Source organism: Ctenocephalides felis, unplaced genomic scaffold (genome assembly GCF_003426905.1).
Source record: "Ctenocephalides felis isolate EL2017-DRISC unplaced genomic scaffold, ASM342690v1 CF-g0.4_SCAFFOLD_01769, whole genome shotgun sequence".
NCBI lineage: Eukaryota > Metazoa > Arthropoda > Insecta > Siphonaptera > Pulicidae > Ctenocephalides > Ctenocephalides felis.
The window spans coordinates 1-17,405 of NW_020537923.1; the positions used below are offsets into that span (position 1 = coordinate 1).

General features: G+C 24.7%; 1 protein-coding gene across 1 annotated transcript; it reads left to right on the forward strand.

The window, feature by feature from the left end:
• Positions 1 to 159: 159 nt before the first annotated feature.
• LOC113374392 (neutral ceramidase-like) lies at positions 160 to 16,504 on the forward strand (the record flags this gene model as incomplete). The annotated part of the gene is made up of 4 exons (XM_026614473.1): positions 160 to 255; positions 11,143 to 11,310; positions 13,585 to 13,700; positions 16,232 to 16,504. Coding segments are annotated over 4 exons (558 nt in total), but the record flags the coding sequence as incomplete, so codon positions are not given.
• Positions 16,505 to 17,405: the final 901 nt, after the last annotated feature.

A 17,405-nucleotide genomic window follows, 5' to 3' on the forward strand; every position in this document is an offset into this window, starting at 1 on the left:
TTTCAAAATAAGCTCAAAATTTTTGTCTAAATTATTCCTTTTTAGTTAGCAATTTGATTTAAAGTATTTCCATTATTGCTTCACTTTAATTTTGCAACTGTTTTATATATTTTGTATCAATTTTTTTTTTTTTTTATATAATTTTTATATTTTTTTCAGGTTCAACGTTACGAAGCAGCTTCTACAATTTATGGACCACACACACACACTTTATATATTCAGCAATACCAAAAATTGGCTAGAGCTTTGGCAAAGGTAAGTAAAAAAAATAGTAACTAGTGGTGTATAGCATCGTGCCTTAAGGCAAATTTCTGGAACTTCCCTTACCGTAATGAAATATTCGAGAAATTTTAAACGTTTTCAAATATATTATTACAAATACTGTAACTTTCATTATTTTTGCACTATCTTGTTATATCTGAGCAAATCAAATGTAAATCATAAAACAATTTATCTCCAGAACATCAACAATCGTCATTTCATTTCGATTACAATTTAAAAAAAAAAAATAGTTGCCTAATTTGCACAAAATTGAAAAAGTGCTGCCAGTCACAGTCTAAACGCATTTGCAAATAATTCTGTGCGACATTTTCACTTATACTGTGCTTAGCTTGGCGGCATTTTCACATTTTTCAATAGTTTTCGCAAAATTGAAAAAGTGCTCCATTACATATACAGTCTAAACGCACTTGGGTAAACATTTGTACTAGAGTGGCGCTTAGACTGTGCTTAGCCTTGATGATTTTTGGAATTTTTAATCCAAAATTACAAAAATATTTTATGGAAAATAATAAAAATGTAATAATCTTTTATCATCTGAAAACTAAAAAATAACTGAGAATTTTTTTGAAAATAATCAGCAATACCAAAACTTGCTCAGAGCTTTTTTTGGGTTTGTAAAAAAAGTCAAAAATAGTAATAAAAATATTTTAAAATATTCAATTAATTTAAAAATTGGTTAGGGCATTGACAAAGCGAAGTAATAATAGTAAAACTAGTAAAAATAGACCAAACAAACAAACCTTACAATTTATAATTGAAAATGCTCCAAAATAGAAACATTAAAACGTACTAAATAATTTAGCAATACCAAGAATAGTTTGTTCAAAACTTTGTAATAAAAATAGTATGAGAGTTTTTACAAATTTATTTATTTAAAATCCATACGTTTCGGCTAGCATCTTAGCCTTCATTCAGTGGCAATCAATTTTACTATGAAAATTAATACTAGATAAATAATATATAAGAAATTTCATAGAAAAACAAAAATAATAATAATAACACTTGCAATCTTGTATCCTAATACAACATATGAAAACATTATTAATCCATGGTATGAGTATGTGCACATTGATAAAATATATATTTTTTAACATCACAAATGGTAAAACACACAAATGGAGGAGAAACTAGCCAAAACCTAAGTAAACATCTTCATCAACATAAATATAACTCAAAAAATGCTAAACAATTCAAAACGATGCTAACCGATCATATTAATAATTTAAACTTAAATACAGATTTTTTCAGCCCAAAATTTTATATTTTGAAGAGAACATAATTAAAAGAAGATTTGCTGAGGGGTTGTTTTTGCAATTGCATAACGACAGGGTTATAAACAAACGATTTGATAATACGGCCTTGAACAAAACAAACACGTGGTTCCTAAATAACGTGTCAAAATTTCTTAAAAAATGACAAGATCCCTTCGTTTTTTAAATTTCTCGTAAATTTTGAACACATGCTAAAAACAGCTTCAAAGAAAAATGTGACATTTCTATCTTAAATTCCGAACAGTAAATACATAGTTTCGACAACTTGTTAAGTTATCATATTTATTTGTGTGTTTTACCATTTGTAATATTAAAAAATATATATTTTACCAATGTGCATATACTCATACCAAGGATTAATAATGTTTTCATATATTATATTAGGATGCAAAATTGTAAGTGTTTTTATTATTAGTATTATTATTGTTTATCTATAAAATTTCTTACATATTATTTATCTACTTTTAATTTTGCTAGTTAAAGTGATTGCTATTGAATGAAGGCTAAGATGCTAGCCGAAACGTATGGATTTAAATAAATTTCTAAAAACTCTCATACTATTTTTATTGATATAACGCCCGACTTTTTAACTCAAATTAAATATATATATATATATATATATATATATATATATATACATATACACCTAAATAATATAGTTTAATTTATCTCCTAGCTTTCAACAATCTTTCCACAAATAAAATAGAGTTGTTCTCTCTGTAAACAATATCTTCTAAAATGCAAATACTAGAATCGTATAGCACTCAATTTATATGAATGAGGAAGATTGCATATTATGCAATAATAATAATAGAGATATGAGAAAACCTTCGACCATAATTTTAGTCCGAGGGGCAGCGACATTGGAAACATTGATAGAAAATTTTGCGTACAAGTTCTGACTTTTCCAAGGCAATTTTTAGGTATACAGAGTTGCTGTAGGGTCTTGGGATGTGAGAAACTTTTCTTTATTGTTCAATTTTATATACTTTCTTTTGATGTTCTTATTAATTTAAACAAATAATTTAAAAGTTAAAAAGAATCAAACAAAAAATGCACGTTTTCTCTCGGTGACGAGCATAGGTTCTTTCTCTATTTTCAAACGCAATTTTAGATTCAATTCAATAATAAATTTACTGATTAATTTACTATTTTACAATCCTGATAAAATGCACTAATTTTTATGAAATTTTCCACAATACTTTCGTACATTTTTTTTAAACCAGAGCTTCCCAAAGTTGAGGGATGTTAAAAAATTTTAATCCATGGTTTGACAAAAAGGATTTTATCTTGAAAACTTGGAGCAATTATATTATTATTTTAGACTGTGGTCTTAGAAATGTTATTTAGGGTTACGGTTCCAAAGCTTAAGTTAAAAAAATTTAGAAATATTACCCACAATAACCGAAAAATAAACTTTATTGCACCAAAGCTCTGAGGTTGCACTTGAAAGCTCATAATTTTCAAACAACGTGAGGTAAATTTTTTTTCTAAATTTTTTCAGGTCAATACTGTCACCTGTTTTCAATTTGACGTTGAAGTTCTGGAACACCCTGTATATTTATAAAATAAGCAAATTCAGACAACTTTTATTGAAATTTGTGAAATATTAAAATTTTATCCCCGCGCGCTTTCTCCGCAAACTCCTATTTTTACCCATCAAACAAACATGCAAAAACCGAATTTCATATTTTTATAATTTAACCAAAACTTTAAAAATACCCCAAAAAATATCAAAAATTATATATCTTTATTATTTTATTATTTACAGATTTTTTTACCCGCGTCTCTCGTATTATTTTGCGTACTTGCAATTTATGTTACCGAACTACTTATCATAATATTTTGCGGAATGGAAAATTTTTCGCATTTCTACCCACGGAAAATTATTATAAAGGCATTTTGAAATGAAAATACGCAGATGCTGATTTATAAAATCATAAAAAACACTAAAAGTTACTAAAATCGACAATAGAGCTACACGATATTTAATTTGCATGCGAAAATATTTTTTCAAGAGGAATTATATTACAGAATTGATTTTTTTTAAGAAAAAAGCTTCAGTAATAAATTTTTTTAGGTGCACACGTTTTTATTGAAGCTTATAGAAAAATAATAAATATAAAAATATATACTTTTTGTATAAAAATCAAGAAAATTACGTATAAAATATATCAAAGACAAAATATATCAAAGATAAAATATATCAGTCTTATTTCGAGAGTACTTGTTGTGATTTGAATTTTATTCAAGCTTTAAATTTACCAAAAATCATTTTTTTGTATGCAGTATTAAATTATAAGTTTCACACAATATTTAGTCAAAATTTCAAGTTTTTTTTACGCAAACTGTGGTTTGACAAGCTCCTCAAAAACGTATATACATAATATAAAATTTGTTTCCAAATGTTCTCATATATTTTACAATTTTTTTTTGTACTTTTATGTTCATGCTAAAAATCTGTAAGTTTAGTATGTTATTGCATAAAGCTTATACTAATAACACAAATACTAAAATCGATGATGTTTGGTGTTTAGAATAAAATAAAATAACTTTTTTCCACGACTACAAAAAAATTTTGTCAAGAAAAATGTTTATTAAATATATCGAAGACTTCAGTCTTAAATCAAAAGTACTTGTTGTGATTTAAATTTTATTCAAGCTTTAAATTTAACAAAAATCAATTTTTTTGTATGCAGTATTAAATCATAAGTCTCATACAATATTTTGCTAAAATTTCAAGTTTCTCTTACGCAAAATGTGGTCTGAAGAGCTCCTCAAAAATGTATATAAACGAAATGAAATTTTTGTTTAAATGTTCCCATATATTTTGCAATTTTTTTTTGTACCTTGCTGTTGATGTTAAAAATATGTAAATTTAATATGTTATTGCTTAAAGCTTATACTAATACAACATATACTAATATCGATGATTTTTCATGTTTAGAATAAAATAAAAATATTTTTTTCAACGACTATACAAAAATTTAGTCAGGAGTACTTGTTTTTAGCTTTCAAAAGTTATTAAGGCTTTCAATATAACAAAAATCAATTTTTTTGTACTTGACATGAAAATATAGTTACCAATCAACATTTCACCTAAATTTCAAGTTTTTATTACAAACAATGTGGTCTGAGGAGCTCCTTGAAAATATAGGTAAACAAAATTTCGTATGTATTTGCATTGAAATTTGAAGACTTTCATGTGCGCGTGTACAAATTTTAATTTGGTATTTTTTAAAAATATAAACAAATTAATTATTGCAAATTTAAATACTAGATATCAAAATATATAAGTTGTGGTATGATATACTAAAGTTATAGTATTTTAGTATAAATAGTACGATTTTACGAGCTCTTTGAAAATGCATATGCCAACCGAGTATAAAATTCTAGTATAATAAAGATAAAATTTCGAGTCAAAAATTTCAGGTACAAATTTGGGATTTAATATTTTTTATATAATTTTTTTTGGCATTATAAATTTAGTCAATAAAAATCAAAATACATAGTTTGAAATATAATATATTAAAATTTGAGCACTTTAATATAAATGCTACGGTTTACGAGCTCTTTGAAACTATATTATGTAAACCAAGTTTAAGGAAAAATAAAGTCAGACATGTGGGTACAAATTTTGGATTTGGTATATAATTTTCTTTAGTTATTATAAATTTAGTTAATACAAATTAAAATCCATAGTTTGAAATATAATATACTGAAATTTGAGCACTTTAGTATAAATAATACGGTTTTACGAGCTCTTTGAAACGATATTATGCAAACCAAGTTTAAGAAAAAATAAAGTCAGACATGTGGGTACAAATTTTGGATTTTGTATTTTTTATATATAATTTTTGTAGTCATTATAAATTTAGTTAATAGAAATTAAAATACATAGTTTAAAAAATATTATACTAAAATTTGAGCACTTTAGTATAAATACTACGATTTTACGAGCTTTTTGAAAATATATTATGCAAACCAAGTTTAAGGAAAAATAAAATCAAGGATTTTTAGACATGTGGGTACAAATTTTGGATTTGGTAAAAAAAATTTTTTAGTCATTTCAAATTTAGATAACAGAAATTTAAATACATTGTTTGAAATATAATATACTAAAATTTGAGCACTTTAGTATAAATACTACGGTTTTACGAACTCTTTGAAAATACATTATGCAAACCACGTTTAACCTCAAAAATCAAATTATAATTCTGACTTTGTTAGTTTGAAAATTTATTGCGACTATATTAAATGTGACAAAAAGCTGTAACTTACATATGTTGTTCTATATAGAGTATATTAATTTATCAAATACTAAAATCCTTATGTTTTTATATAAAAACCAATTTTAAATTAACTAAACAGACTTTTATATCTCGTACTGCAAACGTCTGATAAAATCATTAATTACTCAGTGATTAAATAAAAATAAACAAGTTTTTTAATTAAATTGCATTAAACATACTTTAGTTGATAAAATACTAAAATTATAGCATTCTAGTATAAATACCGGAATTTTAAAAAATATTATTCCAAACGCACGTATATTATAAAAAGTCTGACTACAGAAAAATGATTCTTGACAAATTTTTGCAAAATATTAATAAAATTAATTATATTTAAAATTCAAAAAAAAAAAAAAATTACATTTATAGCATAAACTTATAATTTTGATCTAATATTTTTCAGTATGTGTACTGAAATATAAATTATCAAAAACAATAAAGTAATTAAAGTCATAATTCAGATATAACATGATCGGTTTGTCATTGTAATTAGCATTTAGAAATAAACCTTCATTAGAGGAATTAAGTAATTTTAAAAAATTTCAATCAAAACAAAAATTTCTATCAGTTTTCTGTACGATTCCTTTATATTTTCTATATTGCAAGTTCATATATAAAAATCTATTACAGTTATTTCTATAATAATACTCTGAGTATATTTATTTAGCTCTTTCAACTGCAGTTTTATTCTGTAAAATGTTTTCTCAGAACAAAGTTTCTTTATGATAAAAATAAAAAGAAGAAATCCCCTGTGACATTTTTATCGAAAGAAAAGACTTTGCACACATTGTAAATATCCTTCTCTAAAACAAACATTGTATATATAATATACCTTTTTATTCGTGAAAACTTTAAATATTTTGTACATATCTATGATAATTTTGGACCTAAAATATCCTTGGATAAAAGACAGAAAGATACAAAAAAAAGTAAAACTTATTTGCTACTGAACAAGATGGCATTTAAGTAGAAATAAATATATTATATAACAATTTTGAATAATGTTTATTAGTAATATGGTGGTAACACTCGTGATGCATACATTTATTAGTGTCAACAATTATACAACATTTATATAATGATAAATTATAAATTATATATTTATAATAGCATTAAAAATGTGTATAATATTTAAAAACAATAACGTGATTAAAGTCATACTTCAAATATGATATGATCGGTTTGTCATTGTAATTAGCATTTAGAAATGAACCTTCATTAGAGAACTGAAGTAATTGCTGCTTTATGCCTTAATATTTTTATCTAAAAATATCCGAAAGTATTTTATTTCTATTTCTATTTATATTGTTGCCATCCGGAAAGAAAATCCTTTTCAAAATATCCTTTTCCAATAAAAATAGAAAAAATATTTCTTTTACGTTTTCTATCCATATAATGTCGACAATTGTTATTGGTTAGACAGGGAGCATACGACCTAATGAAAAAATCTTATTAAAAATTTGCAAAATGGAAATAATCACACCGAATTATTAAAAAACTAGTGGTGTATGGCATCGTGCCTTAAGGCAAATTGCTGTAACTTCCCGTGCCGTAATGAAATATTCGAGAAATTTTAAACGTTTTCAATTATATTATTACAAATACTGTAACTTTCATTATTATTGTTATCTTAATATATCTGAAAAAAAAATAGTTGTCTGATTTACACAAAATTGAAAAAGTGCTCCCGTATAGTCACAGTCTAAACACATTTGCAAATAATTCTGTGCGGCATTTTCACTTATACTGTGCTTAGCTTGGCGGCATTTTCACATTTTTCAATAGTTTTCACAAAATTGGAAAAGTGCTCCAGTACATAAACAGTCTAAACGCACTTGGGTAAACATTTGTACCAGAGTGGCGCTTAGACTGTGCTTAGGCTGGGTAATTTTTGAATTTTAATCCAAAATTACAAAAATATTTTATGGAAAATAAAAAAAAAAATGTAATATTTTTTTATTCTCAAAAGCAATTGTTTTGTCAATACGAACAGAAAGTTTTTTAGATCATTCTAATCAGACGCTCAATTCTCTCAAAAACTGTCATTTTTCGCACATTTAGCTCTGTATCTTCGAAATGGCGGGACCTGCCTTTGCCAAAAATTAATCAGCACATCTTCCTATCAATAGTAATCGAATGTTTTTTAACTTCCCGTAGGGTAAGTTATAGTAATCGCAAAAAAATCGAAAATGAAAATTTTTGTAGATCTTTACGTTTCAAAACCTTCTGAACATTTTGGCATACCTTAGAAAAATGGATGTATATGTGTGTGTGTGTGTGCGTGTATGTATGTATGTTCGGATACAAATTTTCGTCGACGATTTCGGGAGCACGTATCAACCGATTTGAATAATTTAAAAAACATTCGATTCGTATTGATAAGGAGACGTGCTGATTAGTTTTTGGCGGAAGCAGGTGCAGCCGTTGCGAAGATATAGGGCAAAAAGTGCCAAAAACGCTAACTCTGTTTTTAAGAGAACGGAGCGTCCGATTTGAATAATTCAAAAAACAAACATAATTTTACTTGTATTAACAATATGAAGAGCTGATCAAATTTTCATGAAGGCAGGTCTAGCAGTTTCGGAGATCTAGTAAAGAAAGTAAAACAAAATGCCATTTGGCGGTTAAAAACGATCAGTAGACACGTGCACATCAAATTATCAGATATTTTATAGAGATTTTAACAATAAGTATAAATTTTGTTTACATTTCTATGGGTTCCGTACCAGTGTTTATCCGTCAGACGGCGACGCAGCGCTTACGCGCTTCGATATTACGTCTCTATGCAATTAAAGCAGTACGATTGCTTTGAAAAAAAGTTCAGAATTTCCAAAATATTACAAAATACACTTTGCTTCAAAAAGTCTTTTTTTTTAAAAAAAGTAAATTTTTGTCAAAAGTTTATAGTTTCTCAAAAATCTAATTTTTTCAGAGCAAATTTTTTTCAGAAATGTTTATCTTTTTAAAAATAAATAATTTTTGGTACGGGAAGTTCCTGCAATTTGCCTTAAGGCACGATGCCATGCGCCCCACTAGTTTATATTTTGAAATGGTACGTAATAACTTGTACTTGAAGATGCAAAGCCAAAATCTTTTTCACTCACTATTTTTTCCCCCAGATCTCTGTCTATTATGTGAAATCGTATCCTTTTGAACATGTCGTGTGGGATATCCTGATTTCCGATAAAATAAACATTAACAGTGTTATCAAGGACCTAATCCGGTGAGAGATCTCTCTCAAAGCCATTTAGGTCGTATGCAGATTTGGAAATAGGTTTTTTTTTTTTGCCCTCTATATATATATATATATATATATATAATATTATATATATGAAGTAAAAATTTCAAAAAGTTGAAAAACAGAACATGATTTCATTCTCTCTCATTTGAATATGAAAACATTCGAATAAAAATACGAATGAATAATAATTGACAGAATAAATATTTCGAAATGTGAAAACAAAAATGTTATTTCTGCATTTGTAAATTTGTATCGTTTTATTTTTGAATAAATATAAATAATGATTCCCATTTTAAAATAAATACTAGTGGTGTATGGCATCGTGCCTTAAGGCAAATTACTGGAACTTCCCGTACCGTAATAAAATATTCGAGAAATTTTAAACGTTTTCAAATATATTATTACAAATACAGTAACTTTCATTATTTTTGCTATCTTATTTTTATATCAGATCAAATCAAATGTAAATCATAAATCAATTTAGTTCAATCTCCAGAACATTAACAATCGTCATTTCATTTCGAATTAAATTAAAAAAAAAATAGTTGCCTAATTACACAAAATTGAAAAAGTGCTCCCGTATAGTCACAGTCTAAGCGCATTTGCAAATAATTCTTAACGTGCAACATTTTCACTTATACTGTGCTTAGCTTGGCGGCATTTTCACATTTTTCAATAGTTATCACAAAATTAGTAAAAGTGCCCAAACAATGGTATTCTTAGTGAAAAAACATTTTGGAGTAATAATTTAAAATGACATTTTTTCAGAGTTGTATTTATAACTTATTTTAGAGTCAGAATAGAAATTTTTGTTCTTAGATTTGTAAAATCTACACAAAATTTATTATTAAATAGTGTAAATCAAAATTTTGTAAAATCTTTTATAAATATACTAAAAGTACACTAACAAGGCATTCTTGGTAAAAACGTTTTGGAGTAATAAAATAAAATGACATTTTTTTCAGTTTTGTATTTATAACTTTTTCTTAAAGTTGAAATAATTTTTTTTTTTATGTAAAAAAAAGGTAAATTTTGCTATTAAATAATTAAACCCAAAATTAAATTGAATAATAATTCATATTTTAAAATAAATATAAATAACGCAGAAAAATAACAGTTTGCTTATTGATTATTTAAGTACATTTTTTCAGTTAGGTATTTATAACTTTTTTTAGGGTCAAAGTAGAAATTTTTGTGCTTTGACTTGTAAAATCTACATACATTTTTTTTATTAAAAAAAATATACAAAAATTTTGCAAAATACTTGATAATTTATCTAAAAGTGCTCAAATAATGGTATTCTTAGTGAAAACGTTTTGGAGTAATAAAATAAAATCACATTTTTTCTGTTTTTTATTTATAACTTTTTCTTAAAGATATAAATAAGATAAGATATAAATAAGATAGAATAAAAATTTTGGTTTATTTTATGTAAAATCTAGGTAAATTTTGCTAATAAATAGTCAAACATAAAACTGTACAAATTTTCTGATAATTATTCTAAAAATGTCCAAACTTGTCATTTTTGGTAAAAACAATTTGGAGTATGAAAATAAAATGTTATTTTTTCAGTTTGTATTTATAACTTTTTTTAGAGTCGATATAAAAATTTTAGTTCAAATTATATAAAATGTAGATAAAATTTGCTATCCAATAGTTTTAATAAAAATTTTGCAAAAATTTTGTTTAATGTGCTAAGAATGCTCAAACGAGGTATTTGAAAAAAAAACAAACATTTTCAAGTAAGAAAATACAAAAACACTTTTTGTCAGTTTTGTACTCATAACTTTTTATAAAATCGAGATAGAATTTTGGGTTCTTAGACTTATGAAAACTAGATAAAATTTGCTATCAAACTGTATAAACCAAATTTTGCAAAAAATATATACGTATTTTATATACTTGACACAAACTGTTACATTATACATATACTCCATAATCAAAAGACATCTGTCCCCTTGGCCTATAATCTTTTATCCAAGCTCGTTTTTCAAAATTATTTCGCACAAACCTATTCTTTACACATTAAACAATATTTCTTACTACTTTTTTTCAGAATGAGACCCTAGAATTAGGCCCAAAACCCAATTATTTCGACGACAAGGTCTGGACTTTGGTTCCGGGGGTTGTTTACGATTCTGCAGAAATGGGCAAAGATTTCGGAGACTGCAAACGTCAGCCTAAAGAGACTTACAACAGGGGCGAGACTGCCAGTGCAGTATTTGTAAGTACTAGAATGATTTATATTTAATTACGTATTTTTTGGTGAAAGTTTGAGGGTTGTAGGTTTATTGGTTTGGGAGATATTTGGGAAATTGTGGAAAAGTGCGCGGGGGTGAAATAATTTTTTAAATAAACATCAGCTCAAGGAGACTTAGTCTTACATATTCTATTGCAATTTCTATTTGAAAGTTTCTATTGCAATTTTTGAGTATACCGAGTTGTTCTAGAGCATTATAATGTTAGAGAATATTGTAGATAATTGAATTTTAAACAAATGTACTTAACACTTAATTTAGTTTAAACTAATATTTTAGAAGATATGAATTTTTTTTTCTGACAAAATGTACCACATGACAAAAGTCCGCCAAGCAGTATTTGTAAGTACTAGAATTAATACATAATTTAATTGTGTATTTTTTGGTGGAAATTTGAGGGTAGTAGGTTTTTCAATTAAATTTTTATCAAATTCTACATATTTTGTATAAAAAACTTAAATCGAATTTGGAAAATTTTGCAAAATCTAAGATTCTAAAATTTGTAAACATTTTTACATTGAATATAATGTTTTACATATTTATATTATATATTTTATATTTTTTCGCATTTTTTGGAAAATTTTAAAAATATTTTTAATATAAAAACTTCTTAAGTTTAAAATTAATTTTTAATACTTTTTGTCAAATTCTACATATTTCGTGCTAAAAATTTAATTCAAATTTTGGAAAAATTTTGCAAAATCAAAGGTTTTAAAACTTGTGAACAGTTTTATATAAAATATAATGTTTCATATTTCTATATTATATATTTTATATTGTTACGCATTATTTAGAAATTTTTAAAAATATTTTTAATATAAAAGCGTCAATTGAGTTTAAAATTATTATTTAATACTTTTTGTTAAATTATACATATTTTGTATACAAAATTTCATTCAAATTTTAAAAATTTTGCAAAATTAGAGGTTACAAAATTCGTATATATTTTTATATAAAATATGTTTTATATATGTATATTATATATTTTACATTGTTTCGCATTTTTTGGAAATTTTTAAAAATATATTTAATATAAAAGCTTCAAATATTTTTAAAATTAATATTGAATACTTTTTGTCAAATTCTACATAATCTGTATAAAAAATTTAAATCAAATTTTAAAAATTTAGCAAAATTAGAGGTTACAAAATTTTTAAATATTTTTATATTTACATTTTTATATTGTTTCGTATTTTTTGGAAATTTTTAAAAATATATTTAATATAAAAGCTTCAAATATTTTTAAAATTAATATTGAATACTTTTTGTCAAATTCTACATAATCTGTATAAAAAATTTAAATCAAATTTTAAAAATTTTGCAAAATTAGAGGTTACAAAATTTTTAAATATTTTTATATTTACATTTTTATATTGTTTCGCATTTTTTGGAATTTTTTAAAAATATATTTAATATAAAAGCTTCAATTATTTTAAAAAATATTATCCAATACATTTTGTTAAATTATACACATTTTTTATAAAATTTCATTCAAATTTTGAAATTTTCGTAAAATGTAAGGTTCTAAAATTTGTAAACATCTTTATACAAAATATAATATTTTTTTATATATATATACATATATATATATATATATATATATATATTTTATATGATTTTTCCAAAAAGTTTTGACAAATACGACTAGATTACGACATAAGTCTTTCAAAAAAAGTTTTATCAACTCAAAAAAACTTTTAAAAAAATATATTTTCTTTTAAAACTTTTACAAATAAAGATATTTTGTCAAGACGTCTAAAATCTTAAAGAAATTTATTTCCAAGTCGAGACAAGGATAATCTCTAAAAAGATTTATTATACAAATTTATGAACAAAAAATCTAGGATTTGCAGGATTTACTTGAACACTGAGGGTTTAAAGTGTGAAAAAAATCGATTGAATTTCATAAATGGCAATTTTATATGGATGAAACCAAATTAATGCAACTGCAGGAAAATGTGAACAAATATCTGTTTTATTTGATTTTATTTGAAAAATTCGCACAATAAGACATCAATGTATTATATAATTATTTACTATATATGTATTATATATTTTACATTAATTTTAAACAAATTTTCAAGGTTTTGTAGGATTTTCTTGAACACTGAAGGTTCAAAACAATATTAACTATTTAAATTTACCAGGTGCAAATAATGGGTTTTACAGCTATTTTTTCCAGATTTTCATATTTTTAAAAATATGTTTATATATTTCTGATTCTATTAATTTTATTTCAGGTTTCAGGAAATCCAAGAAACGATCGTTTACATGGAAAAACTTTCCTGAAAGTTGAAAGACAGGTCGAAAATGGTGGCTGGGAAACTGTTTATACAGATGCTCATTGGGATACAAAGTTAGTATGAAAAAAAATATTATAAATAAATAAATTTAATAAAAATATTAAATATAAACTTGTTAAATGATGTACTTAAAGCTCCTGAAAGTTTGTGGTAATTTGAATTGTTTAAATCGGATAAATACAGCAAATTTTAAGGTAAGGATATGAAGAAGACTTATTTTTGGAAGCTTGTTTGCAAAGGCTGGTTTTTCGAAATTATTAATTTTAGAAATTTGCAAATTTGATAAAATATATTATTAACCTTTTATTATAGTTTGGCGTAACTAGAAAAAAATATTTACTAACTAAAATTTAGGAAAAAATGCCTTTGAACAAATTAAGTGCGCTGTGAGCAAATTTATAACTACGGTTTGAGAAATATCTTTTTTTTTTCAAAAAGTAAAAGTTGTACAAAGCTCATTTTTGGATATGCGATATATATAAACTTGTACTATCTTTTGGTTTATTAGAAAAAAATATTTACTAACTAAAATTAACAAAAAAATGCCAAAAAATTAACAAAATATTTAAATCGGATAAATACAGCAAGTTTTGAGGTAAGGATATGAAAAAGACTTATTTTGGAAGCTTGTTTGCAAAAGCTGGTTTTCCAAAACTGTTAATTTTAAAAATTTGCAATTTGGATAAAATATAGTTATGACTTTCTACTGTAGTTTGGCGTAACTAGAAAAAAATATTTACTGACAAAAATTTAGGAAAAAATGTCATTGATTAAATAAAGTGCGCTGTGAGCAAATTTATAACTACGATTTGAAAATTTTTTTTTTTTTCAAAAAGTAGGAGTTGTAAAAAGCTAATTTTTGGATATGTGATTTATATAAACTTGTACTATCTTTTGGCGTATTTGAAAAAAAATATTTTGAACAAAATTTTTAAAATTATGAACTTTATAGTTCTTTAAAGAGTTCATATAAGAACATTTTGGGCTTATTTCCAAAAGCAAATTTTTCAAAACTAATTAATTTCTAAAACTTATAATTTATATATGAAATAATAACAACTTTCTGCTTTATTTTGGTATATTTAAAAAAATTAGTTACCTACAAAAATTCAAAGTTATTAAATTCTAAGCAAATCAAGTCACCACGATATGAACAAAATTTGTATTGAAATATAATTTAATAATATTAAATTATTATTTTATTTAAAAACTAAAAATCGTAAAAACCTGGTTTTTGGAAAAATGATAAATACAACTTTCTACTATATTTTTGTATATTTTACATAATTTGTTTCTAAGAACTTTAAAATACTAAAAATTTAAACGAGTTCTGAAATGTTTATATATATAATTTAATACTGCACAAATATTTTTCAGTCTCTATTGCAATTTTTGAGTATACTGAGTAGTTCTAGTGCTTTATAATATTAAACAATATTGTAGATTATTTAATTCTAAACAAATTTGCCAAATACACCCTTAAATTTAAACAAATACTTTAGGAGAAAAACAAAAATTAAAGGTTAATTCTAAGTCTAAACAATTTAAGTCCCTACGATATGAACAAAATTTTGAACTTGAGCTGTTTTTACACATTTTTTTAATTAATAACTAAATATCGTAAAAATCTGTTTTTTTTGGATATATGATAATACAATTTTCTACTATGTTTACGTATAATTTGAATAATTTAGTTTTAAATAGTTTCTGAAAACTTTAAAGTACTAAAAATTTAAACAAGATAGAGCTCCGTAATGTATATGTATATATAGTTTTATATAGCACAAATATTTTTAAGTTTCTATTGCAATTTTTGAGTATACTGAGTTGTTCTAGAGCATTATAATATTAGACAATATTATAGATTATTGAATTTTAAACAAACTAACCAAATACACCATTCAGTTTAAACAAATATTTTAGAAGATATGAATTTTTTCCGACAACATGTACTTTTGCTATATGAATATGGGGAATATAGCGACCAAATTATCTATTGCAATTTTTAAGTATACTAAATTTTTCTAGGGCATTATAATGTTAGACAATATTATACATTATTGAATTTTAAACAAATTTGCCGAATACACGATTCAGTTTAAACAAATATGTTAGAAGATATATATTTTTTTCCGACGACATGTATCTTTGCTATATGAACATAGGGAATATAGGGACCAAATTTTCTATTGCAATTTTTAAGTATACTGAGTTGCTCTAGAGCTTTATAATATTAGACAATATTTTATACTATTCAATTTTAAACAAATTTGCCAAATACACTTTTTAGTTTAAACAAATATTCTAGAAGATATAAATTATTTTCCCAAAAAAGGTACGTGTAGTTTGTAGCGCGTAGGAACTAATTGACCGAAATAATTGCATTAGTATAATATATTGTTTATTAGGTTTTATTAAGTTTATAAGTATACCGAGCTGTTGTAGGGCATTATGATGTTAGACAATATTGTAAATTATTTAATTTTAAACAAATTTGCCATATACACCATTCAATTCAAACAAATGTTTTAGAAGTTATAAATTATTTTCCATCAAAATTCATATATTTTTTTCTATTTTCCAGGATGCACTGGAGAAGGATAAATCTGATTACAGGAACAAGTGACGTCACTGTTGAATGGACTATTTCTGATGACGTCACACCAGGAACATATCGTATCAAACATTTTGGAAACTTTAAATTTTTATTAGGAGGAATTTTCCCATACGAAGGAACCAGTAACGCCTTCCAAGTTTTGTAAAAAATTTGAAAAATTAAAATTTGACTGATGTAAAATGAATGAAATTTTGAAGGATTTTTGTATATATTTTCAATAATATAAGCATGATAAATAATAATGCATGTAGTTTTATTTATGTGTATAACAAATTACAGCTGCAAAAATACAAAATGTGGTTTGTGGAACAAGTATATGTGTTTGGTAAATTGTTTATAACTGCTAAAGTTTAACGGGATGTAAATGGTATCTTTAGCAAATTATTTAAAATTGAATAATCTACAATATTGTTAAACATTACAATGCACTAGAGCAACTCAGTATATTTAAAAATTGCAATGGAAAATTTGGTCCCTATATTCCCTAGAGCCAAGGTACATTTTGTCGAAAAAAAAATTCATATCTTCTAAACTATTTGTTTAAACTGAATGATGTATTTCGAAAATTTGTTTGAAATTAAATAGTGTAAAATATTGTTTAACATTATAATGCTCTAGGGCAACTCCGTATACTTAAAAATTGCCATGGAAAATTTGGTCCCTATATTTCCAATGTTCATACAGCAAAGGTGCATTTTGTCAGGTGAAAAAAATTCATATTTCTAAACTATTTGTCTAAACTAAATCATGTATTTGGCAAATTTGTTTAGAATTGAATAATCTACAATATTGTCTAATATCATAATGCCCTACAACAACTCGGTATACTTATAAACTTAATAAACTCAATAAACAATATATTATACTGATACAATTATTTCGGTCAATTAGTTCTTCGTATAGTGCTGTCAATTAAATCTGTTTTCGACCTGAAATCGACCTCAACAAATAGGTATGTGCACACGGTAATAAATTCGGGAATATCGATATTATTATAATTAAATTCTGATACATGAGTGTGCAAGCCTCATTAGATGTCAAATTCAACGTGAATTAATGGAAATAATAGTCGGAGAGCTTCGGAGTTTGAGTAATAACTCACTAATTTTATATGAAAGCACTATTTTTAAGTTAGATAGGG